The sequence below is a fragment of the Aptenodytes forsteri genome, unplaced genomic scaffold (genome assembly GCF_000699145.1).
Source record: "Aptenodytes forsteri isolate BGI_AS27 unplaced genomic scaffold, ASM69914v1 Scaffold151, whole genome shotgun sequence".
NCBI classification, from domain to species: domain Eukaryota; kingdom Metazoa; phylum Chordata; class Aves; order Sphenisciformes; family Spheniscidae; genus Aptenodytes; species Aptenodytes forsteri.
Window position 1 is genome coordinate 5,781,492 of NW_008795939.1, and position 27,713 is coordinate 5,809,204.

Genomic DNA, 27,713 nt, shown 5'->3' on the forward strand with positions numbered 1-27,713 from the left:
TACTATGAAGAAAATTAACTCTACCCTAGCCAAAACCAGCACAGCTGTTCAGTGCCAGCTTTCCACATGATGAGTGTTGCCCCTTTTGCTCATCCTTCCTGGCTCTATACAGATTCACTGCTTGCTTGGCAATACTTTCCACATCCCCTATCTGAATTTTCTCTCTCTTTTTCTCTTTAATCTATAGTGTTCCTGTGGCACCTACTTTCTTGTTATCTGGGCAGAAATTTCTAATTGCTTCTTACAGGCATAGGACAGATTGAGGTGAATGATGGCAGTACAAGGGATAAAGCCACGATTACATTTGGGAGTGGCACCTTCAGCAACTCTTCACAGACTGAAGACCCACACCTTCATGTTTAATTCTGCAACATAAAAATCATAGATTCTGGTATGAAATGCATAACCTACTTCAGAGTTAGGGTGTTTTTTTCCCCCATGCATGCTTTCCTCAAAATGTAACTTCTTTATAGTAATGGCATTTTCACATACTGGGCTTGACACATTTTTAATCAATTTGAAAATATTTATTCAAGCAGACCCTCTCATGATATATTTCAAAAAGTACTGTTTCACAAGACTGTCTAGTGTTTGTATGTTAAAAATCACACTACTTTAATAAATTGGTGGATTATTTTTTTCAGCATGTTAATTTTTCTTCAATTTTTCAAACTTTTTTTTTTCCACAATTTATTACACTGGAGGAGGTCTTACTGCAGCATACTTACATGGGGCTCCTTTCCCAAGAATTCTATTGAATCCATGAGAGTGAAAATGGTAGAAAGTAGTTTTGTTTCACACAGAGATAACATTTCATTATAATTTTTACCACTTAAAGTGAATAAAAGAGTGGTATGCTTGAATTAGCTCAGAGCAGCTTTTATGCCAAAGCACTGTTCCATGCAGGTCTGTGAAGAGCTGCATCATGCACAGAACAACCCTGTGAGTGCTGAAGTGAGGAGACTGGAAATGATGATTTTTTTAAAATAGTTTGGTCTCCAATCTGGCTTGGCTTTGATTTCTAGGCATTCAGGAAATGGAACTTTCGAAGCTGAAGTTGATGGGAAAATGTACACTGTTCCCCCTCAGTAAGTGTGACTTTATGGAAATGTTAAAATGCACCTCATTGTTTGCATAGAGTCTCCTTTTGGTAAGAAACGGGAATCTGTATAATCAATTACTCCAGAGATTTTCCTTCAAAGCCTTTGGGTTAGAAAGTGTGGACACTTTTTAAAAGAAAATATTTTTATACAAATGAGCTCTTTTCATACAGAATCAAACAAATCCAAGATATACCAGGCATTTGACAATGACATGTGGATGAATACCCATAAAATACTCAAAGGAAATATATGTCAGAATACTAAAATAGCTGCTGAGTCTTGAGCTTGTGTTCATTAATATAACCTAGTGATTGTACAATTTAACTTAAACTGAAGACTACTGGCAAGTTTTTCTGTTCACTTATCAGAGAAGAACCAAAAACCCTATGGTTCAATGGAGTAAGCTATTCTATTTATATAGCAATGATATTTTCTGTAAACTAAATTTTATGCACTGACTTCTCAGATGAGAAAATTGTCTTCCTGTGATGTTTTTAATTATATTCTAGATGGCTGTATCAGTACATTCTCAGAATAAAAACAATTAGTAAGCAGATCTCAACATAAAGTGCTTGCTAAAAATCTTCCAGACAAGGCTATAATCAGGACTGTGATCAGGCATGTTGTGATGTTTTAGGTTACTCTGTCTAGCATCCTGCACCATCTCCCTCATAGCTGTGCACAGTCACTGACTGGGACTGGTCATTTTGACTTTCCTCCTTCACTGATGTGGATATCTGTAATGCTCAAAGTGAGTCCTAATGTTTTACACCAGCTTTGTCTAGTTTGGAGAAAAGGAGGCTGAGGGTCGACCTCATTGCTCTCTACGGTTTCCTGAGGAGGGCAAGTGGAGAGGGAGGTGCTGATGTCTTCTCCCTGGTAGCCAGTGATAGGACGCGTGGGAATGGTTCAAAGATGCGTCAGGGGAGGTTTAGTCTGGACATTAGGAAGCATTTCTTTACCAAGAGGGTGGTCAAACACTGGAACAGGCTCCTTAGAGAGGTGGTTGATGCCCCATGCCTTGTCAGTGTTTAAGAGGCATTTGGACAATGCTCTTAATAACATGTTTAACTTTTGGTCAGCCCTGAATTCTGAAATATTTATTCTATTCTATTCTATTCTATTCTATTCTATTCTATTCTATTCCATCATTAGAGAGCTTCCTGCACTATCTTCCCATATGCATACTCAGGCAAACATGCCATTTACCCACCTCTGTATTTGTATGAAATCAAATGGCTATTTTCCTTATTGTAATTTTATGCATACGTAAAATTGTCATTAGGTTTTATGGGAAGACAAGAAGTTATGTTTCTTTTTCTGGCTTTGGGTCTGATCATGCAAGCTGCACAGCCCTTCTGCAAAATTACTCTTTCATGTTTTCCCTAACTTTGCTAGGAGTTGAGGAAATAGGAATTATGGACAACATCCAGCATGTAATAGGGGCAGGCCCTGCAACAGATACATAATCTGAAGCACAGTCACTTACTTTTTTTGTTAAAAGGCGATGGATAAGATACAGAAAAATATTTATCCATACCTCACTAAAATCTAACCACCTACTATACTACAGGCTTGCAGATTAACTCAGTTCATACATGCTCTTGTACAAATATATGCATGTACATAAATATGTACATATATACAAAATTCTTTATGTGTTAAATTATTGTTCCGATAAACTGGATCTGTGCAGTGAGACAGTGTTTATGATTGCTTGGACTAAAGAACTGTCTGATAAGTGTTCTCAATAATGTTGTCTGGAATAAAGGAAATAGAGAAAAAAAGGAATTGATTGGGTGGTTTTTTTGAGGCATCAATGTATGCATTTATATGTCTCCTCAAGTACTATGCTGCCTTTATGTTTCGATCTTTTTAATGGTCAGCAGATATTTGCAGCTTAATAGGCAGTAAATAAAAGGAGACAACATATTTTCACAGTGAATAGTAAAGAGTTTTGCAATTTGTCTTGTCAGGAAAACCCCTTTATCTTTTTAAGTCAGCAGATATTTGCAGCTTAATAGGCAGTAAATAAAAGGAGACAACATATTTTCACAGAGTATAGTAAAGAGTTTTGCAATTTGTCTTGTCAGGAAAACCCCTTTCATTTATCCATATAGAAATGGTATTAAGTTGTTGAAGTTCTGCTTAAACTTGTGTGTTGCACAGGCTCCTGGAATATTTTACACTCCCCTGGCTCCATTTACAAACGAAAGGTGTTTTTCAAAAACTTCTCACAGTTGCTTATGGTAGTTCTTATATGAGCCTTGATGCATAGGAGTCCCTAATGCCAAATTAGATGCCCTGGGTCTCTGATTTACAGTTCCTCTAGGCAATAGTAGTGTTGGTGACTACCTTCTTCCATTAATGTTCATGCATCTAAATCAGAGGTAGCAGCGGTAGAAAGTTTAATCCTCTTCTGCTGCATCTGTCCATTGTTTTTTCTTTGTGGACACTTTTACACCACTGTCAGATCTGCAGATTGTGTTGGTGGTAGGCATTTGTAAGTCCTCCTTGCAGACTCAAGATATGAATGACTTTTTGTAGTGAATTACCATGCATGGCATAGTGTGCTCTGTGTGCTCTTGGCCTGTGCAGTGTTGAAATTTGTTGACTTAAACAACTTTTTCAACATGGTAACATGCTCATGTGATTCATTCCTGCAGCTAAGGATGAGTCAAGATGTTAGTAAATACTCGTGCAGCATAGAAGCCTGAGACCCCTCACTCAGTTGAAAATTTTTCTAGCACTGAGACCCAAATCTCATAATAAGGCTTGGAATGTGGATCTGTATAAGCCCTGAAAACAATGGTGGCTTATTCAAACCTGTTGAAGCTTTTTTGTTATTGATTGCTAAATAGCAGTAATAGAAGAAGAGAGGTCCATGATCTATGGCAACCCGGGCAGCTGCAGAGTCAGAGATCAAGTGGTACATAGGATGCCTCTCAGTTGGCTTCAGATGTGTTGGGAGGTCTGGGCTACCTGCAAGGAAAGAAACTTTGAAGAAAAACAAGCTTCTGTTGTAAGGGTCTGGAAAAGAAAGCATATATTAGCAGCAGGTGACAAGGAAGTAGGGTTCATTAAAAGTCAGTTATAAATCAGCCTTTTTCATGGAGCAGAGATCTAGTTAAGAGGGTTGTTGATCCCACTTTAAAGCAGCCCAAAGGCTTAGTGTTTACCAAAGACTTTTGGCTCTCCCTCCTTTGGCCTTTGCCCAGATATGCTCTGTGCATCTTGCAGGCCTCCAGACCTTGTTACATCAAATGGCGCCTAAGACTGATTAGCTGTCTGCTCCTGCTGAAGGGACCTCTGGATTGTGTAAGATCTGAAGGGGGCAGTCAGCTCTCAGCTTCTCGAGAGGGCATCCACCGAGATGGATTTCAGCCTGAGCTGAAAGAGGAGCACAGTAACCAGGAGTTATCTGGTTTCTATATCCAACCAGTTATCTGGTTTCACTATCCAATTTCTCAGTTCTCTTAGAAGCAGAAGGGGATCTTTGATTGTTACTAGAAGATTTAACAAAGAAATGGATTTCAGTGTGAACACCACCTGATAGTCTGTATTCTTAAACTGCATAATTTCTCCTCTAGAAGAATACTCTTGACCCTGAAGTTAGTTCTTGGGAAGGGGAAAAAATCATTTCTTCTTTATAAAGAAAACCATGAAGCCTTGCCAATCTCTATAAGGAATGTCCTAGGAATCCTCTCGTGCCGAATTCACGGATGTCTTCCTGTATTTTCATCTGACGAAGAAGCAGAGGCCAGAGTGGTATGCTAGAGGTGGCAGAGGTAGGCGTGGTATGGATCTGAAGCAAAATTTCTGTTAATGTCAATGGACCTATGCCTGTGTAAGGATTTGAAGCTGAGCTGTGAGCGCACAGTAGAGAAATTAGCCTGCTAAGGGAAAACATCAATACCATCTCTGACAAGTGACAAAGAAATACGTGAGCTGAAAGTAAACTTCTTTTGTGTATTTGTATGTTTGTGTGCATACACAGATATTCATATACAGCACAAATAAAAGGTGCAGAGTTGGCTGCAAGTAGGAAATGGCTGTCTTGCTTGGGGAGAGGTGAATCGAATTTTTATAGTTACATCCCATGAAACAATTCAGCAGAAATATGAGCTGTCAGGAAGCTAGATGTGTGTAAATATAACTTGGGTTTCTCTGTGGATAGTTTATATTATTTACATGTGTAGAAACTAGCTCACATTTAGAATAGCTAATGTAGAAATGACTGCGGAGTCCTGTCTGCTCTAAGGTTGATGTCACTTTTGGTGTCGCCCTTTCTGGATGTGTCATGAGTCTTTGAAGAGGTGTCAGACAGACAAGAATATAACTTTCAGAATTAGATTTTTAACCCTTATATTTATTTTCATGTTTCAAGCTCTTTTTTGTTGTTGTTGCTGTTATAATTTGACCTGTTGCTCAGTACCCAACTGTTTCTCCCTGGGGAGAACTTATAATAAAATAAAGTTCCAGGGTGCCTGGCTGAGAGAATCTTGACAAAGAGTCACTTTGCTAAAAATACCATTTAATTTTGTTTTTTCACTGCAAGTGGTGAAGGTGATTTAGATATTGGTTAAGCAAAACGTTTTAATATTTTTCTGAATGTTTTTGTTTTCAAGAACAGACTTAAATAAAAATTATAAAAAAGAAACCAAAATAAAAATTAAAAAAAGAAACCAAAACAAAAAAACCCCCACCTGTCAGAAAATTAACTAATTTCTCATTGTAATAGACTGTTATGTTTTGTGAAAGTAGCTGTTTTTACAAATTCAAAAGAAGCAGTAGTCTGATAATGAAAAATAATAAAATAATGGCATTCAAAAGATGATAGCCAATGAAGTCCTTCTAGTAGGGGATTTAAGTAGTTGTTCAGGGAGATTTGTAGCATTAAGTAAATTGGACATATTCCTTAGTGAACAGTATGCCAAGGTGAGCTGTGTGTTCCCACTGCCAAAATGAACTCCTTAACATGAAATATGTCTTGGACTATGGTAATGGGAAACTTCCCAAGATTTCACACATTTCTTGATAATCTCCATGGAACCCTAACACTTACCATATGTTTTCCTGGTTGGCAGGTGGAGTGGATACAACAGCAGGTGGTTAAAAGAAGGATAAAGAGGGATTATAAACCTGGTGGTACCCAATCCACTTATTTCAATGATCCCAAGTGGCCAAGCATGTGGTACATGGTGAGTACATACAGGGTCATTGGCTCTGTTTCATGCTAGCATTTAGTTGTATGCTGTGATATTTTGAAAAGGGGTAGAATAGTATGTCCAGAAAAAACAAATTTTGGGTTTTTTATGTAACTAATGAAGGTCTGTAAACTCCTTACAAGTATTATAAAGAATTCCTGGTGGGCCCTGCAATAGGAAACATTTATTAATGCAGTCATTCATGAATGCTTCCTATTGCAAGATGTCTTGGGAATTACTTATTAGAGGATAAACTTTCAGCAATGAGAAGGGAAGGAACTCAGCCACAATCTGTGAGAGCAGTGAAACCACTTGTTTTCAATGTGCCTAATTCACTGTCTCCAACATCAATGTGATATAAATGTCTCGTGTCCTGAAACAAGAGAACAGAGCCACAAACACTGACTGTTCAGTGTTATGATTACACTTTTTTTAGAAATGAATAATTGCATTGTTGAAATAAATGAATTGTTTGTGCTGTTTCCCTTCTGACATGAGTTGCATGTTTTTTCAGCAATTTTTTTGTTTTTTTTTTTTCTTCCCAATAGTCACAGTTAAAGCCTGGAGTGAAACTTCTGTATTCACAGTGTTTTTAAAAATATCCTCATTTTGCCTAGGAAGGTGCAAATGAAAAGTTGTATTTAGTAGGCAGTTGACTCCAGCTGACATGTATCCATTCTGGCTGATAAAAGACTTGCTCTCTGTCTCTACTGTGCTGTTGATGTAGTTCTAAATCCCTACATGTTGTTTTCTAACTACGTCACCTACGTTGCTGACAGTAAGACACTCAGAAGGTTTTATGACTTGATAGATTGAATTGCTTCAGATAGGGAGGAGAATATACCTTTCTGGCAACAACATGTAAGATAATTTTCCTATAAGTAGATACTGTCTTTTCAGGTATTTTGTTACTTTCAAAGCATTAATTTAGTATTTCAGGTGAATGAACAAAATTGTCCTGACACAGGACACGATATTTAAAAATATTTTTAAGTTTTTATTCATTTAATTCTGGCTTGTAATTCATTGATGCATACATTGAAAAACAAAAAATATCATAGGTAATTTGTGACTGAGTGTAAACAGTTGCTGTTGGTAAACTCAGTCAGAAGTCCTTATCTTCACGTATATATCATACGAGCATGTAAACAGTCAGAAGGCCTAGTAGCTTTGCTATTCAGTTTCCTGAATTCTTGTATTTTAATGAGAGGCTAAGTAATAACTTTACTTCCAAAATTCCTCTTATTTTTATTAAATAACTGTACTACTGACTCTTCTTTTCCGATGGAAAAATTGTTCCATGTTAGTTTTTCTGAGCTATTAGAGATCTATGTCTTTCAGGCAGTAACTCTCCTCATATAATAAGTAAATTTCATTTACGTTTTATTGCAGTACTGGGTTGATGTAGCCAAGGGTTTTTTAACAGTTCATTGTCCACTTTGAAAACAGCTTTTATCCAAATGTAGTTCTTTTCAGTTGTTTATGAAAGCTGTATTAATTTGGGTCATGGGATCATGGCAGGTCTTTTTCCCAGTTTATTGAAATGTGTATACTTGTCTGTCTCCTCTAATATGTATGTTTATTCAGTCTGCCTATCCTATAAATATGTGCATAAGGTGACAGACATTCCAATAATGGCAGTAGATCGCGATAATGTGTCCTGTCAGTTCTCATTTTTAAAAAAATTTATTTCAGCATTTTTAATTGAAACTAGAAAATAACAGTGATTTACCTTTAGGTAGTGTGCTGGTTTTGCCTGGGATAGAGTTAATTTTCTTCATAGTAGCTAGTATGGGGCGATGTCAAGGCCTTTTCTGCTTCTTCTTCCCATGTTGGGCACCAAAAAGGACTGTCGAGGTTTAACCCCAACTGGCAACTCATCCACTCGCTCACTCCCCCCCAGTGGGATGACGGAGAGAATCAGAAGGGTAAAAATGAGAAAAGTTGTGGGTTGAGATAAAGACAGTTTAATAGGTAAAGCAAAAGCCGCGCATGCAAGCAAAGCAAAACAAGGAATTCATTCACTCCTTCCCATTGGCAGGCAGGTGTTCAGCCATCTCCAGGAAAGCAGGGCTCCATCACGCGTAACGGTTACTTGGGAAGACAAACGCCATCACTCTGAACGTACCCCCCTTCCTTCTTCTTTTTCAGCTTTACATGCTGAGCATGACGTCACATGGTGTGGACTATCCCTTTGGTCAGTTGGGGTCAGCTGTCCCAGCTGTGTTCTTTCCCAGTTTCTTGTGCACCCCCAGCCTACTCGCTGGTGGGGTGGTGTGAGAAGCAGAAAAGGCCTTGACTCTGTGTCAGCACTGCTCAGCAGTAACGAAAACATCCCTGTATTACCAACACTGTTTCCAGCACAAATCCAAAACATAGCCCCATACCAGCTACTATGAAGAAAATTAACTCTACCCTAGCCAAAAGCAGCACAAGTAGTCTGCTGTTATTGCTACAGACTTTCAGCTCTGTGTTAGACTAAAAAGAGGGAAGCCAAATTTCAAGAGAAAAATAGTAGTCAAGCAAAAGCCCACTATACATGGTGTAGGGTAGGTTATGTAATTTTTCCATTGTGCTCCTAGGTTTGTAGACAACGTTTTTAGTGCCACTGTAGCTTTTTGGTGGAACTAGATTAGTGGGGTGTTTTTTAGCTGATAATAGATGCTTATAGTAGTTGCCTCTAATTTTGTTCAGGAAGGTAGCAGTCTCCTATTTATAAATCAGTCATGTAACCTAGCCACACTGCTTCACAAATGCCCCATAATTGCCAGTCTAATACAGAAAGTGCTTTAGGGCAGCAAACAGACTTTACTGTTTGTCTTGTACAATTTTCAGAAAATCGTCATTTCTATACCTGTGGAAGAATGTCCTCACTTGCAGACCCTCTGGGAAGGGGCTGTTCCTGGCTGATTGCATTTACCTCCACTGAATAACTGTGTATTTGCAGTATCTTTAGTGGTAGTGGTTTGATGACATTTTGTTGAGCGCAATCAGTAAAGTATTAGCGAGTACACTATTTCAGCAGAGACAATAGCTAAAAATATGTGAATGGGTTGACTTCAGAACTGACGGGTCATTACCAGATATCCTCATCTGACTGTGTTTGTGATTGTAACCATAGCTACTTTTGTTAATCTTATTTACCTTTTTAAGTTGAAGGGAAAAAAGGAATTAGAGGTTAGTTAATGGTTTCAGTCATTGCTATGTCAGAAAGAGGTTTTTAGGTTGCTGGCTGCAGACGAGTTATTGAGAAAGTAATAAAGTATTATCATGTACAGGTTTGCATTTTGATTAATAAGTAACTTCGTTGTGGGTTAAGATTGATACCTTTGGCCGTTGAACTGGCATAATCTTTAACAGGGCCGTAAATGTAGTTCAGATTTGTTGACACAAGTCCTTTTATTCGAAGACTTTGTCAAACAATATCTGATTTATGGTTTTCCTCCCCCAGCTTTTTCTTCACAAGTACCACCCCTTGTAATTTTAATTGTCTGGGCTAGAAATAATACATTTTTGTTTGTGTGATATCTATAGCAAGAATTTATGAGGCAGATTCAGGCCTTCTTTCTCTTTTGGGCCATCACAAAGTTTGAAAGTATCTCTCAAGAACTATTCTGTGAACAAATTAAAAGTTTTTTTTTAAATCACTCTATTTTTCTCCATTTACTTTAAACACATTCCTAGAAAGAGTAGAGAGTTTAAGAGTACAGTTATTTACCACCTTATGGTTCTGTGGAAGCCAAAGCAGACAGAGATTCCAGGGCCACTCATCACCTGAACAAGTATACTTGTACTTTTCATTACCAGGGGATTATCTATTGAGAAATTACAGCTTCTCATGCTTTCTAATAACAAGGAAAAGGTGATTTTCTTTTGACTTCCCTCCCTCAAAGCAAGGTAAGTTGGAAAAAAACCAACTGCTTTATCATGATCTCTGAATCCTGAGGCATCTGTGCTTAAGAGTAAAATAGAATATTTTTATAGATTAAGTAACACGTGAAACTTCACCTGTTCAACTATCATTCAAAACTGACCTACAGAATTGGGTCCAGCTTGCTCAGAATGAACTGCTGTCAAAGAAATAATATCAAAGGGAAAGAAGGTCCCTAGTTAACATCCCTTTTTGAGTCAGGAGAGAGCTAAGTCCCGCATGCCATCCCCAGAGCTTAGCTGTCTCTGTATCATCATGTTATATCTAATAAATTTCTTCTCTTTCATTAATGTTAACAAAATAGCCTGTTTGTCAATAACTGGATGAACTATATACAATCAGTTTGCATAACTGAAAGAGGTCGAAGTCAACCCTGAAACCCTACTGCTATCTGAAACTGTTTTACTTAACTTGTAGTAACAACAAACAACGTCTTTGGAATGACTAAGGGGACTTTATGCCTAACCAATTTCACTGTACCTGCCAGTTGGTTTAATGAGTTTCCTCATCTTGCCTGCATGGAAAAATGGTCATAAAAACTAGAGAAGGTAGAATCATAGAATCATTAAGGTTGGAAAAGACCTCTAAGATCATTGTCCAACCATCAACCCAACACCACCATGCCCACTAAACCAGGTCCCTAAGCGCTGCATCTACACGTCTTTTAAATACGTCCAGGGATGGGGACTCCACCACTTCCCTGGGCAGCCTGTTCCAATGTTGAACCACTCTTTCAGTAAAGAAATAGGTAAAAATAAAAAAATTAAAAATATATTCAAAGATGTCGTTAATATAACTAACTTTGACTGTAATAGTCTTCAGTCACAAGACTCTCCTTCCTGACCATTTCCTTTTGCTCCCCACTTCAGAAGAGCTTCGTAGTGGTCAGCTGAAACTGGAATCACACAGGCATACAAGCACAGTTTTCTGCAGCTGTAATCTAGCTCTGCTGTGATGCTGAGCTCCATTGCGTATTTTTTTAAAACAGAACATAACTGCAAGAAATTAATTTAACCATTGTTTATTTTTTAACAAACCATTGTTATACTGCAAAGATGCTGACTATGTCTTTGCAGTCAGTTCAGACAGACACAAGTCTTTTTCAACACTGATCAAGGATAATCCTCTCTAGTACTGTTATCATGTCTTCTATTGTTAATAATAATTGCTAGTGCTGACAGGATTCTCTAATTTGGAGACGTTTCCACTTCCTACCAGGTTCTTCCCACTCTGCATGGCCTAGTTGCTGCTGGGCAGGAATTGAACATATAATAGGATATTTCTGTGGGACTGAGCATTTACTGGAGGAGAGTATGTTGTTTTGAGATGTGAGGCTGGAGGGAGAGGCACTGTTCTGTTAGAGGACCTTGGAATAAATGTGATAGTTAAAGTGTATAAGCCAAGTGTTTTCTTATCACTGGATGCCACTTCATCAGAGAAAGAGGAAATGCGTATCCAGAGGTTACTCCTTATAGGTGGAGAAGGTATGGCACTGTTAGAGAGAAACAGGGGAAAGCTGGAACTTCCATTGCAGTAAATCACTGGGGCCTCACATGATACTCCTCTGAGAAACTACAGCATAAAGTAACTGAGCTACCCACAAAAATAAATAATACAACTTTAAAAACAGCGTTATACTCAGAGAAGAAGCTAGCCAGGGTCTCTAAAATGCATACTTGCGGGTCATCCTGAAAATTTTTATAGCAGTGAAACTTACCTAAGAACATAGGGAAATAGCTGACAACTAAATTTGTTAACCACAACAAGAAGGGGAACATGGGAACTTGCCTGTCAGCTTCTCAGGTAGAAAATGGGTGAGAAAGTCACATTCATAAGCTGCTTGGAATGGAGGAAGAAGGACACCACCTATGACATATCTAAACCAAAGAAAACACTCCCTTTTAATTGTCGTTGCTAAACACAACCCACACCAGCATAAAGTATAATTCAAAGCCTCATTGAAGTAAAACTTTCATTTTGTTTTACATGTATCTTAGGTCCACAGTGATGTCAGCTTACCTTCTGTCTTAAATCATTTTAAGGTCTGTTTTTGCTGTTGATCTCTACAAATGAAGTACTTCCTCTTTTGAAAATTCTTTTCCTTTTTCAGAATCTCTTTCCTTTTCTCAACCTTTGTTATTTTCTTTTCACATTTATTCCTCACTATTCCTTCCTTCCAGACATAACTGTGCTTTGGGAGAGTAGGTGGAAGACAAAATGTATTTGGAGGAGTGCTAAAAGCAGACGACTTCACAGTCTTCTGTTTGGAACCCAGAAGAAGGGCTTTTGTAAAGCTGCATTGTACCTCTCCATAGTCTGCTAGTTTTCTCTGAGAGCTAGCAAATGGAAAAGGACTCTAAGACACTGTAATTTACATAGTCTTTTTAAAAATAAGAAAAACATATTAGGTAAATATAATGCACTTTAGTTGCTGAAAAAGTAAAATTTTCTTACAAAACTTCTGAAAATGTACTCTAATAGAAATCTGTAAACCTAAGAAAAGATACAATGTCTGGCTGTGCTGTTTCTCCAACTGCTTATATTATGACTAAGCTCTGGAGGCTTTTGGAAGAGCATTCCCAATTTCCAAAACTGGACTGAAAGGACAAGCAGATGCCACAAATGCGAAGTGTTTTAGGGGATTCAAGGTGGAAGAAGATTATAGCAGTGCCAGCAGGGCACGATAAAACTAGGTGACTGAGCTGCAGTGGAAACTAACATTTACAACATGCTTGTTGAATAATACTTGGTGAATAACTTGGATGAGACAGCTATATAATATTGTTGCACAATAATTGTGTGATGTTACTGAGATTTTCGGAAAGCTGTTGAAGATAAAAGACTTGCTGAGAAGCTTAACTCATCAGCCAATATTTATCAGTCATCCTTTTATATTTGCACCGTAAGATTTCTGGTATAGACAGATGAAATATAATTTATACTTCAGTTGAGAGCAGTCCATGCAGATTGATGAGATCTGAATTAGTTGCATCTAGGGCTGGCTGCCTTGAGCTCTGATGCTGAAACCAAAAAGGAAAAGTCGCTTACTTTTCACTTTCAGTGAGGACTGTGAAGTCAGCATTGCTTCAAGCTTTGGCGAAGGGCATGTTGAACCGAGCTTACTTGTTTCTTCAGAGAACTCCTCCGGTATGTTTCATAGTGCTCTCCAGTTATGTATGTGAGCTCCCAGGTGAGCCATACTAGCATTCACAGGGAGGGACAGACACTCCTGCTCTGACACAGTGTGGTTGACTCTGGACAGCAGCCAGAATGGGGCTAATAAGCCTTTATCAGCAGTGAGTAACGTGAGTCTCCTGAAGTCCTGTAGTCATGAAATAACATGGACGTGAAGAGTTAGACAGGCCAATTGCCTCCCTTATGCCGCTGATGAGACCTATGGGGAACTGGCTTATCTTGTGCCTCTCTTCCAACTCCAAGTGGGAGCAGCAGAGCAGAGAAAAGGATTTTGCATCCCTGGCCTGGCCCTTAATGAGGTCAGCTAAGGTGAGTGGGGCTGTGGAATGAGACAGCGGGGACAAAGGAAGGAGTGACAGAAACCTAATGGGACAGGCTGGAGAGAGGCGGAGGGAGGAGGAGAGGTCACACTGGGTCCGAGTGCAAGCTCAGGTACAGGTGAGACAGAATTCGGGACAGAATTTCACCTGCCACATGCTAACACCACAGCAAATGAATATGTGTCACCCTCCTAAAAATTTATTTCCAACCCACCTATACCAGGCATTGGCAGCTAAGGAAAAACCTCACTCTCTTTTTACTGCCCTCCCAAGAATTGTTCTCTCTCTCTCCATCTGTGTAGCGGAAGCCAAATCATTGTTCTTTCTGAGGTGGCATGCTTGTAAGTGTTTTGCCTATTTTGTAACTTGGTTTGGTTGTTGCATGCACTTTTGTATTTGTGTTTTTTATTGCATGAGAAGATCAAGCTTTTGGTGTTTTAGAAAGTTAAGAAGGTGATCTGTGACTTAAGTACAGTGGAAGTGCTGCTAGAATCAAACTGCCTGTCAAAACATTACCTGGCAAATCTGCATGTGGAAACACACCTCTTGCTCTCTGTGGACAAGGTAGAACTAGTAACATGAGGTCAGGTAATACACGATTTGACCTAATTCATTTCCTGTTGGAAGACGACAGCATACTTTAAGTAATCAAAACTCTGTAGAAGAGGATTTATCCTTATCTACTGAAAAGAGATTATTAGTGCAACTAGTTTAGCAAGATTAGCAAATAGTTTAAAGACAGAATGACCAGATAGGCTACTTGATCTGTTCCTCTGGGACATGTAGTTCCGACTTCCAGATAAGCAGCTCTGGAAACGCCCAGGAAACACAAAATGGAAGTCAGCACTGTTGGGGTTGTTCCAGCATTTTCACTGAACCAAGAAGCAGCAATACTGAAATCATTTCCGTACTTGATTTGGGAGAGATTTTCCTGAGTGTCAAAGATTTGGTAATAAATCATACAGCAATAGCACACATTGCCTATTTACTACAGTGATTTTATCTTCAGAGGGAGAGTATTCACTTTTATTTTATCTTTCAAGAATTTATTTAAAATGGAATTTTTTTTCTGGGCAACAACCGAGTCACATTAAGAAACTGCAGGTACTTTTCTGTATAATGCCATTTGTGAAATATCATTTGTGTATAATATTGTGTTTTTCTGAACTGCCTTTTTCTGACTAATTTCTGCAATTAGTAAGGAAAGAATAGTGCCACAAATTCTTTGCTGAATTTCTAATGAGGTATAGTAAATATCTGCCTTTAGCTTTAGTTCAAACTAAACAGCTAACAATAAATTGTATGCAATATAAATGGATAGAAAATTGCTAACATTAACAACTGTAAAGTGTGCCATACTGGGGCACAATTTGGTGTATTTTAGTTTTTATTCATGTCTATACGGAGTTACATACTTATATGGAAGTACACTTTTTTGCTTTTCAAAGGAGAAAGGATTTGCCTATCATTACTTTCTAAAAGCAGTTTTCCAAGAACAACTGCTTAGTTAGCAGTTGTTTTCCCACTTTTCAGATTTTTTTTTTAATCAAAATCAAGTAATAACAAATAGCAAAACAATTTATTTGTTGTGTAATACTGAGTACTCTATTAACGTTACTGAAAAAAGGAAGAGGTAATTTAATTAATTGTAAAAAATACTGCCTTGTTTCAAACCCTATTTTTTTGCTATTGTTTGCATACTAAAGTTGCAGATACCTCAGGAAAGGGATTGCTAAATATTATATCCACTTAACTAATATTTTATAGTTTTTTTTCACATAAAGAACACCGTACAAACATCAGGAACCCCAAAATGACCAGAATTGCACAGCCACGGTACAGAAGAATCGATTCTGAAGTTTGTCTGTCTTGTTGTCCGATTGCTAAAGAATGAACTGGTGTGACATGTTCAGTTTGCCCTCATCAGAAGCAAACTCATAACCTATGAGGCTTATATAAATTTCTGACACAAACAGTAGCTATATTACTTCCCAGTCAGGGAGCAAAAATTAGTGTTGTGCTTCTATAAGGCAATTTCCTAGTGGTTCTGTACAGAGGAGAGCCTGATCTGTGTAGTGTCCTTTGCAAAGGAGAAATTGGAGAACCACTATTTAGCTCTAGGATGTTAGGTCTTGTACCAGTCTTTCAATATCATTATGCCCCTCTTTACTGAAGATAGATGCCATATGAAATAGGATACCGTGAGAATGGGGACATCAAAACTCCAGCTTTCCTGATTCCTGCATCCATGCTCTAACATGTCTTCCTGTATATCACATGAGCAAACGTTGTAACTAAAATTACAAGTATGCAGAGGACCTTAATTCTTGCTGACCCTTTTTTGACCTTAATTCGTGCTCCTTTTTCAACCATGTTTAAACAAAAAAAAACCAACCAAAACCAACAACAACAAAAAACAGAAAAAGCAAACACAGTGAGGATGGAGACTTCACTAAGGTGTGTTCTGCACCACTTCATTAGATGCAGGTCATCCTTGGCATTGCTTATAGCTGCTTCTAATGTCATGAAATCTGCTGTGAGTTACATCTGCTGCTCAAGCCCTCTGAAGAGGATTTTTTTCTAGCCAAACAAGAAACAGAGAGCAGAGGAGAGTGAAAGTATAGCAAACTCTATCAGTGCCATTTTGGAGAGAAATCCAGCGAGTGTTCGCACATATGCATGACTTTAAATACAGTTTTGATGAAACTTAATCTAAATAAATTAAGTGATCATTTTGAACTCAGTAATTGAATACAGGAGACCCTGTCAGCACAAGACCCCAAATCTCCTCAAAGAGAGGCAGTAGGGTTTTTTTAAAATATGCCAAATCTAAGGTGTGGAGCAATGCAGGCAACATCTGTGCTCGCTCTTTTGCTGTGGAGGTTATAAATTCTGCAAAAACTTAAGCACTGGCTGTTTCAAAATAAACTCATTTCCAGGAAACAGCAGAAATGCACAGTGGTCAGCGGGAGGGAGGGTGCGGGAGGGAAGAGCCTCAGACAGCCCCAAGAGATGCAAGTGTGAATCTTTTAAGGTGTGGAGCAATGCAGGCAACATCTGTGCTCGCTCTTTTGCTGTGGAGGTTATAAATTCTGCAAAAACTTAAGCACTGGCTGTTTCAAAATAAACTCATTTCCAGGAAACAGCAGAAATGCACAGTGGTCAGCGGGAGGGAGGGTGCGGGAGGGAAGAGCCTCAGACAGCCCCAAGAGATGCAAGTGTGAATCTTTTCCAGTATTGATACCACTTTTGTCTTACCCTTTCTATTGCATTAGAGTCCACTAATCCATGAGTAGCATGCCGTTTAAGCATATAATTACCCTGTCTTTATCTATTTTTATATGAATTCCTAACAGAACAAAGCAAGTTATTTTCAGTTTTGAAAACAATTCAAAACTATATTAAACGCAAGTAATATAAGCACAGAAGCCTAAGGAGAGGCATATATAAATATACATGAGAGACTAAACATTAAGTATATAGTGGGGTTTTCCTCTTCTGTGTTTTTTGGATAAGACAGTTTATTAATAAACAGTTAACTACTGCTTGGGAGATAGTGTTTTGGGTTTTATTAATATCATCTCCTCGTTACAAGCTTACATTTGGGAGCCAGAAAACCCATTTAGAAAAAAATAAAGACAAGTTAAGCAAGGAAAAAATGTTTCTGAAGTTACAAAGAGGTTGAATAACTTCTCCTTCATTCAACTTCCATGTACTCTTCCACATTCAGGTTTAATGTTGAATCAGGAGGAGATATTTTTCCTTATAAATCTCCTAGTCTGGCTGCAAGTAGGCTGTTGAGGAAAGTTTGTTAAGTGCGAGCTTTCAGATGCAGTGTTTGAATGGGCTTTATATGATCCCAGCTGCTGAAAGTCCCCACCTACATGAATGGGCTTTATATGATCCCAGCTGCTGAAACACTGAAATTCATATATCCTTGATTAACTAAGTCCCCATCTACATGAATTAAAATGTGGATAGAGGAATTAATACAGCCTACTTAGAAAGTGTTACAGCCCTTACACCTTGCTAAGGTGTCGGTCTGCTTACAGAAAACATGGAAACATTCAGGAAAAAATCCCTGAATTTTTTCAGGGATTCAGAAACCCATTGAATTTGTGTCTCATGGCTTCCTCAGAACCCTCACCTGATGACAAAGTTTCCCAAAACACCAAATAAAAGCTCAAGGCTCTGTGTGTCACATCCTATTACCTAAAGTATCTTTGCCCCCAGCTTTTCAATCCTGTCCTAATCCCTGGCATCATCTCTTATAACTACCTGAACAGCAGAGACAAAAAATATAAAGGAATAGGGAGCAGGATTAACTTTTCTGACAACACTGAGAAGTTAGATTGGTTCAGCTTTCTTGAGGATCTTGGCACTCAATTTAGGGTATCTACTCCTTTAGTTTTTATTTCATTATTAGGTGTATTTGCTACCCTCATATGGTTTTCCTTTTTAAACCACTGTCTCCTGCAGTTTCCATCTGCTCCCACTCCAGATTGGTGATGAACTACTACATAAGAGGATAAAAGTATTGTGAAAGTGAAAGCATTCTTCTATTTTATATCTGTCCTTTGAAAACATTTGCCCAAACACACTGTTATGACATTCATCCATTTTTTGCTTAACAGGGAAGTTGTATGATACTGACCAGTGAGAGAGAACAAAAATCTGAAACGTTCCTGTCTTTTAAGCCCACTCACATTGGGCATGCCATCTGCTTTCACTATGTCTGGCTGCTGCTGCTTCTCCAGCATTCAAAAGTTTCATGTATTGACCACACTGTGTGAAGCAGCTTTGACCTTGTTTGGGGCTTCAAACATGCTGGTAGCCTGAGACCATGTTATACATTGTGTAAACTATCACCGCTGAAACATTCTGAGGACTAATTCAGTAGATATTCTCAATGAATGAATCTACAAGGGCGGCCAAAACCACTTTGTAAGCTTGGTTTGTTACTTTGCCAAGCCCTAGAAAAAGTAGATTGTCTCAATGTTTGAAAGACTCACACACAAGATTTATCCCACAATCTAACAGGAAAAATAAACCTAAGGCTGAGCCATTCATCTCTTTTTGCCGCTCAGCAGGTAGAAGTTGTATGTATGAGTGTGACTGTGAATGAAACAGAGGTTACGACCCATGTTGCCTCCAGGCAGGCACTAAGCAGCAGAGATCTGATGCAGTTATGTTGTATGGGGAAGGACAGGAACAATTTACATGTCTGTATATGTGTTTAGATTAAAAAAAAATCTAAGTCATCACCATTTTTCTTCTAGGTAGTTGTGAATAGGGGTGCTACTAGGAAATTGATTCAAACAAGAAAGTTAAAATTAAAAGTAAGGCATGCATGACAGCATTGAGCAGGTTTCCCCGATTTCTCCTTTCTGTACCAACCCTGTGATTGTAGTCACACTGTATCAAGTTGTTCGTTTGATTCATGTGTTGGTTTTGGGGGAGGGGCAAGGAGAAAAACATAGAGCAATCAAATAAAACATCTATTCTGAACTGAAAAGTTCTCACCTAGATTCTTGTTTTACCCTTTGTATCCATGTTAAATCCTGGCATCCATAAGTCAAAGGATAATAGGTTAACTGAGAGAAAGTAGCTGAACAGGAAAAAAAAAAAAAAAGCTGTTTTGGCTGTTTATAAGAAAAAAAAAAGAAATCTTTAACAACAAAGTGGCTACTTGCAACAGTGCTGAGACACTCTGCAACAAAGTACACAGGCATGTGATGAGGTCTCATGTGCCTCACTGGAATTAGGCATCCACCCGAATGCTTTGCAGTTCAAGGATAGATTTAAGTATATTCCTAAACTTAAGTGTGTACTTAAAAGTTTTCTTGATTTTTTTCAGTGTCCCCCAAACCCACATTAAATGGCTGCTAACTGGCCCAAACTTTGTGTTTAAATAGCCTGTTATTACATTGTGATTACTCTTTAGTTGGTTTTGTGGATTGTTTTATGCCAAGCCCTAGATCTATACAGGAATTGCCCAGGGTGTCTGTAACAAGACTCTGAAACAGATCTTCAGTTGAACCAATACAAAAGCTTTATTTATTTTATACAGCACCAAGGTTATAAAAACAAAACTAACTTTCTTCTTGCTTTTAGAAACCTCTTTTCCTTGAAAGATCTTTATCTTTCATACAAATAGCAAAGCAACCACAGACACTCATATTTTTCTTTTAAAACAATCCATACCTATGCATAGAGATGCCCATCAATTAAAATGTCTAGATTTTGCTCCAGAAGTAATGAAAAGATATTTTTTCAATAATTTTTGTCACCCACTCCTAAATGTAAAAGTCAAAGGCGAAAAAAAACTTGAAGCATCACCTCATTTGAATGTTTCATGTCAATTCCCTTTTGACATTATTGCTTTGCATATTTAATTGAGCTTTATTCATCGTAACTAATATTTCTGTGCGTATTTAGAGTGGAGCTGTTCAAGATATGCTTATATTTAAAGCAACACTTAATTGCAGACACCAAAACTCCCTCTCAAAGTATTTGAAGGCAGTTAAATGGCAGAAAAAAGTTTATTTCTCCCAGATTGTACTTCCTACTGAGGTTTCTGTGGAGTACCTGACACCGAGCTTGCTTTAGTCTCACAGAAGCCAGTACCAGGATCTGAACTCCTCTGGTTGATTCATTTCACAGGTATCGCAGAGTATGTATGATCATTTTGTTTGACCAACGATCAGTACAACTGGTAATCTGCAATCACAAGCTCAGAATTTCTAATTAAGCTGCAATAGGTTTTCAGTAAGACATATATATATTAGAAAAAAGATCACATTTGTAAAAGCGTCACCCCTATAAAAGCCTTAATGATTAACTATTAAAAATCTTACATCTTGTAGTTGCATGTTTATCTTGCTCTGTATTTACCTTGCTAGGCCATTCTCTACTAGATTAAAGAAATGTTCCCCCTTCAAAAATCTCATCTGTGGTGAGTTACTTGCATGCTGCAATCAAGTCACGTCTTCACCCTCTCTTAGGTAAAATAAATTCTTTGAGCTCGTTAAGAATCACTGTAAATTGTGTTCCCAGCACTTGGTTCAGAAAACAAGCAGCAAGGACTCATTGCTCATTTTCCAAGAGCATCCTTTTTGAAACATCAATACTAGGCACATGCACATATCATTCCAGGAGTAGTATCATTGCTGTCATTAAAAGAAGTGTGTTAACCCACTTTTCTTGCTATCCCACTGCTTAACTATCAAAGAATAATACATGGCTTCATAGAGCATCTCCTTGAAGTTGTAGGTGACTGTCTACCTTATATCTTAAATTCTTTTCACCATTACTGTGTTACTGGACACTTTCTCTCATTTTATGCCTTGCACTCTCAGTCCTATGTACATAATTTTATGTATGATTTTATATAAAATTATATTACAAACACACCACTTAAACAGGTTCACCTTCATAAGTGATCCAGATCACTCTGTCTCTATTGCCACCATTACTTCCCACTCCACTAATTTCTGTGTCATCAGATTTGAGTGTGCTATAGGAGAATGTAATTTCAACTTTCCTGAACTACAAGGAAGCATTGTAGCCTCTTAAGATTTGAGACTTAATAATTGCACATGCTTAGTAATGTTTCCTTAAACAAAATGAGTATAACTATATCTGTTAAGCCATCATAATGGCTTCAAAGTACAAACTGACATGTCAAATCCTCTGTTAACTTCCTTATGAGTGGCTATGTTATTAAGTGCTTACAGATTCATGCTACGTCTCTAATGGGTCCAAAGATCTCATTACAGTTTTTAAGTAAATAAAAACGTTTTTGTAACTGCCTCGTGTATTTCCATGGTAGAACATAACAGTTGAAAAAAACAATTAGTTTACTAGAGGTACATTATATTTCCCCAAGAATTCCCCCTTTTACTTAGAAGACCCTTTTTAGCTTTGCAATGAATTTTTGGCACATATTCATGTTAAAATAGTATTTTCAGTTAAAGACCAGAGCCAGTATGAGAAACTAAACAAACAAGGAAAAGAAGATCCATTTACAGCTGAGATTTGAAAATGGAGAAAGCTGAGCGTCAGAAGGTCAGCTAGCAGGAATCACAGAAGAGATGGATAGAGACGGTAGGAATGATAAGGAAGAATGCAAACGGCAGAGAAGAGGAGCCACAAAGAGTATTTTGTAGCTGTAGTACCAGGAAAAGCGGTGGACACAGAGGAATTGTCAACAGTCATAAAGTTAAGAACTCTTACCTTTAGTTTATTTCTGATTGTGTATAGATTTCCCTTCTGACAATGCTCTGATCATAGTTTTCTTTACTACTATCTCTGGGTGTCTCATCTGCTCATTTTCTGGATTTTTTAAGATACCTGCAAATGCTAAGGTAGTTATCATTAACAGGTATCATTTCAAAGTTGAGACTGCCCTACGCATAGACTCTATATAAGCCTGACAGTCATGAATGTGATTTTCCTCCTAGTCTCAGTTAGACAAATTACATTTTCGAGTCTTTGATGTGCATAAAAGGTGCTTACACTGAGGTTGTATATTCTGTCTGTCTACAGGAATATATTCCTCTAGTATCAGTTCAAAATTATGCTCTCAGATCAGTTCCACATACTCAATTACTTTATTTGCAACTGGGGAAGTTCATTCATAGTATTGCTGCAGTCAACACAATCTAGGTGTCTTTAGTGATAAAGTCAGGGGTTTAGTTTAGCATCAGCTCCCCAAGCCCTTAAAGTCCTGTTACTAGAAAGCTCCATAGACATTGGTCTGTGTTCAGTTCTCCATAAAAACAGTGTTTGCAAATATATTGGACTTCTCCAGAACCTTTCTGCGATATCTATATTTTCTGAGATAGCTTGAATCCTGACACTCTGCTGAGATTTCCTTTAAGACCCTTTGCAATTTTCACAATATTTTTACATTCGTTGCCTATTTTGCACAGTCTTTCATGCACAGCTGTGTTGTATGTCTCTGAACTAACCTTCTTCAGCATTGCAGAAGGACTTTAACATTTAGTCAGCTGAGTCAAATTTCCTGGGACAGTAACAAGAGTAACTGTGTGGTGCTTTTTTGCCTTATGCAAATCTTTTGTTTTGTTTTGTTCTTGAATAGCCTTTCATTTTCCTTCCCAGGCCTCCCTAGATTTCTCTGGGCTAGTTCTCTCATTTCTGCCAGATGATCTCATCTGCAAAATATAACTAGCCACTCCCTCTAGTGGTTTGGCCTTATCTTCCCAGGTTTCTCTTATAATACATAGTGGGCCTTGCATTCATCAACCATAGCACACTCAAATGGTGAAAAGCCCATTGGTGCCTAGGGCACTTACTTCCCTATAGGCAAACTAAAATAGCAGCCATTCGTCTTAGTCTGATCCTGTACTGTTAATGAATTTTCACAGCATGCATTTCAGTGTTAGATTAAACATTTCTGTAAGGCTGTCTAAGGAGGGCATGGAGAGATTTTTATACTTCTGTCTCAAGAGAATAGTTTCATGAGCTTAAAGTTTGTCCTCTGGCAAGTTATAATCTCCTTCGACATATCAAACAAACAAATAATGGCACCAAGGGTACAATAACCTGATGGCTTTTTATGGTTCTTCAGGAAAAGGCTTCTAGGTATCGAGTAGCATAGATGTTTATTGCTGAAGGCACTGTGAAACAGTTCCAGCCTCAGGAACTCCACATGCCTATGAGAAAACAGGAGAAAACTCCTTCTCTGTTACTAATAATGGAATATGGGTCTGTCATCATATTCTGACCTACATGTGCCCTGCTTTTCCTACCCTTTTTTGTCCCTTGAGGAAGAGTAGGGACGTCTTTCCTTCAGCCTCCTGAACAAGTCCTGTTGTCTCACATCCCTCCCTCTCATTGTTCCTCTCTCCCTCCTTTTCCCCCAGGACATCCCACCATTAACACCAGATGTCACTAGGCTATTGCCTCATGCATCAGAGGGACCTGACCACAACATAAAATAGAGAAAAAAGGACTGCAGTAGTGCAACAGTCCTTAAAATTTGGGTATGAGCATTCAGAGCCAACATCTCTTCATCTGTTTCCTCATGAGTCTTCTCATTCCTACAAGTTCATAACATTCTCAGAAAAACAAGTTTCCTGGTCCATCCTAAATCAGCTCCCTGCTCACCCCCACCCCCAGCATTCCCATAACAACATATCCTTAAATATCACCTTTCTCTTTTCCCTGTAAAATGAAAAGAGAGGGGAAGGGGACAGAAGTGGGTTTGTATAAGCCCTGGGCTCCTCACACTCTCATCAGTCTCTGGGAAAGTTAATGATTAATTTAATCCATCTGCTCAGGGCCTTCTCTCCATGTGGTTAGTTCAATTCTGTCACATAGGTTCACACGAAGTCTAGATAAAACCACCTTCCTCTCCTATGCTTCTTAACAACTCGAGATAGAAATAATGGTCTTTGACTTGAAAACAGCTTAAAAAGTAAATTGTGAAGAGCCTGTCTTTAGTAATGTAGAAAGAACCCTTAGAAACTTATGAAAACGATTTTAAGGCAAGACTTACCATCTCTCTGTTTAATTGTTATCTTAGAAATAGCGAAAACATCAAGTCTAGCTTGAGGGAGAGAGAGGGAGATACTTGGTCTTACTAGATAACTGCAACTCCATGAACTGATGCATCAAAAAAAAAAGCATCTTGGGACTTTCTGTAAAACTGCCCTATTTTTCTTTCTTTTTTGGGACTCAGAGAGGTCAAATAAAAATATGAGGCAAAGGGCACAAAAAATGGCAGAACGGAAAGAATTGTCTCTCTGAGGAATTATTCATCCTTCATGCATACTGGATCCCCAGGGTTGATGGTGCACAGCTGAGGCCAGGGAGCAGCTGTTCTTTTCACATATTCTCTCTAATGAATAAAAGAATTGCCATACTTTTTTTTCCTAGACAGGACTTCAGGCAGGTAAAAATGCATTAACTTTTGATCCACTTGCTGGTCTTTTCTTGCTAAGTAGGCTATTTGTATAGTAGTGGCAGTATCAGTAGTAGCAGCAGCAGCGGTACTAATAGTCATCATACAGTCATCTTGAGAAAATACAGCCACCTATAGAGATATATTTCCATGCATGCTCCTTTCCTTCCTGCATTTCTTAGCAGTAGCCACAGGCTGTGAAAATTACTTATTTTCTCCCCTCTCTGTGCTTTACTGACTCCCCAGGATGTTCTGCATGAGGTTCTTATATTTCTCCCAACACGTCCTAGGGAGAAATCTGTCCACATATTGACACATACCTCTCAACATGTGAGCACTGATTCAAGGATATACAAGATCCACCAAGTCTATAATATGCCATTCATATGGATGATTTTTGCATCCAGGGTAAAATGGACACATTCTGGCTGCCTTTATTTGCAGTTTCTTCTGCTTCTTCATCTTCTTCTTTTTCTTCTTCTGTCTTCTTCTTCTCCTACTTTCATTTCTTTCTGTACATACATGTATTTTGCTCTTTGGGATGATGTGGTAGACCTTTTGCAGTTTTTGTGAATGTAGCTTTTCATATTTGCTTCTTAGTGGAGGTGGCAGAACATGCACAATGACCATGAGGCATTTTTAGCTACATTTCTCCCTGCCTTGAAGGAGTCTCTTGTGTTGCTGCCACATGGGAAAGAAACAGTACTAGAGGCAGACATCCTAACAGGTCATGCCCCATGTAGAAAGAAGAGGTGATATCAGAGGCAGATTATTTCTGTGCCTCTGCAGGTTCCAGAACTTGCAACTGGGAGAGAAACTTTGCTGTCTGCAGACCTAGAAGGGGGGAAGTTTCCCACTTCTAAAAAGGGTGCGCTGTCATCAGCCTGTGCAATATGGACATACAGGACTTCCCTGAATTAACTCATGTTTAAGCCAGCACACAGGTTGCAGAAAAACAGCCAGTGCTAACTTTAAAAAAGTGTCAGTGATGGAAAAGTGATGGAATTGTCTTGAATACAAATATAACACATTATGAATTATTCTATTTTTTGAAAGAATAGCAATGTAATCACAGCCAAAGAATAAGATTTATGAGCTCCTTATTTTTCAGTGCAAAAACCTATATATATAGTCTTGTAAATTATTCTTGTCTCACTATAGCCATCAGATACTCCTGTGAATACAAGAAGCCCTTTTATATTGATTTCCTGTTCTCCTTCATTGCTTAAACAGGCATAAAATAATGTATGTCTGTGATTGTTCTTATTGGCCTCTAAGTGTATTTTTGTTTGTTAACTTAAAGAATCAACAAAGCTTAAGAATCAAATTCATCTCTGAAGTAAATTAACTAAACCCTCTGAAGTTGCACAAGCAATAAATTGGTGTTAAATATTTAATATGGTACACTCTTGAAGTATTTCTCTTGATACAGACACAGATAAAAAAAGGTAGCAATTCAGTAAAGCATGACTCCAGAAGTCGGATAGTATTTAATGCAAAAAAATCTTGTATCTGAGATGAATCAGACTTTATATTATCTGCCTGTTCCTGCTAGAGCTCAAAAATATTGTGTGCAACAATAATCAGAAATTATTTAAAGATGAAACTCAGAAGAAAATAATTTCCTATGCAGTTAGCAATTGCTGTGTATCATGCATTAAATATCAGATTATGTCTGAGAAAAATGAAAAAAAAAACCCTGCAAGTACACCTTTTTCTCCTTCTAAAAATCCTTCTTTTACCTTCCATTTATTGTGATGAAAGAATAAAAAAATGTGAGAAATACTTTTAAAAAGAAATGTTATTTTAATAGTCGTCTTAGAAAATGTAGCTTTCAAGTACTTACTCTAGAGACGCTAAAAATAATTTCAGTAGATCACATTAGCTTTACAGGTTACGATGCTCTTCAAAGCATGTTGTCATGATTTCTATTACATTACACGAGCCATTTTAATAAGGAGCCTACCTTTCCAACTCTCCTGATTACCTCCTTGCTTACTTCTTTCATTCCACTTTAAAATTGGATCACATCAAAAGCATAAAGAAAAGAGATTATTTCTCTTTTTTGCAGGAAAAGAGAGAACAATTGGCAAGTTTAAACTTAGAACACTGCACGAAACTGTACCTCAGAAAGCTGAACATAGCATCGGGATGTCTCCTTTACTAACGTTAAAAGCTGATAAACTTTGCTGCCCATACATTTGCCTGGACCAGCTAAGAGTGCCAAATGCCCCACATTACATTCCCTTCACAGAACAGGTAGATGATCTCCTTTTTCTGATAGCTCCACAAAATGCCAGGATCCATTCCTTGGCCCTGTGTGTCCCCCTTCTCTCTGCTTGTGTTGATCAAGGTCAATGCATAGGCCCTTGACTGTCCCTCTTCCTCTATGTGTGATCTTGTGCAACTTCTCTTGTCCTCTCTGTGCTCGCAGGTTAGTAGCTGACAAAACCCCCTGATGTAGAGAATGTGATTGTAGTCTGCTTGTTTCTGTCTGTGCCAAAGACCGTTTAATTACTACTCTAATGAAACCAGGAAAACTGTCTTGTTGTTGTTGTTGTTGTTGTTGTTCTTCTTCTTCTTCTTCTTCTTCCTCTTCCTCTTGTTAGAATCGTAGAATAGAATAGTTTGGGTTGGAAGGGACCTTTAAAGGTCATCTAGTCGAACCCCCCTGCTACGGGCAGGGACATCTTCAACTAGATCAGGTTGCTCAGAGCCCTGTCCAGCCTGACCTTGAATGTTTCCAGGGATGGGGCAGCCACCACCTCTCTGGGCAACCTGTGCCAGTGCTTCACCACCCTCACAGTAAAGAACTTCTTCCTTAAAGCTAGTCTAAATCTACCCACCTTTAGTTTAAAGCCATTCCCCCTTGTCCTGTTGCAACAGGCCCTGCTAAAAAGTTTGCCACCATCTTTTTTATAAGCCCCCTTTAAGTACTGATAGGCTGCAAGAAGGTCTCCCCGAAGCCTTCTCTTCTCCAGGCTGAACAACCCCAACTCTCCCAGCCCGTCTTCATAGGAGAGATGTTCC

General features: G+C 38.4%; 1 protein-coding gene across 2 annotated transcripts in view; it reads left to right on the plus strand.

Annotated features, from left to right (window-relative positions):
• Positions 1-27,713, plus strand: part of PCSK5 (proprotein convertase subtilisin/kexin type 5) — a 271,155-nt gene that overhangs the window by 46,087 nt on the left and 197,355 nt on the right. For both annotated transcript variants that reach the window (XM_019473650.1, XM_019473649.1), the window contains exon 3: positions 6,191-6,304. In XM_019473650.1, coding sequence (XP_019329195.1) covers positions 6,191-6,304 — 114 coding nt within the window. The remainder of the gene's footprint in view (positions 1-6,190; positions 6,305-27,713) is intronic.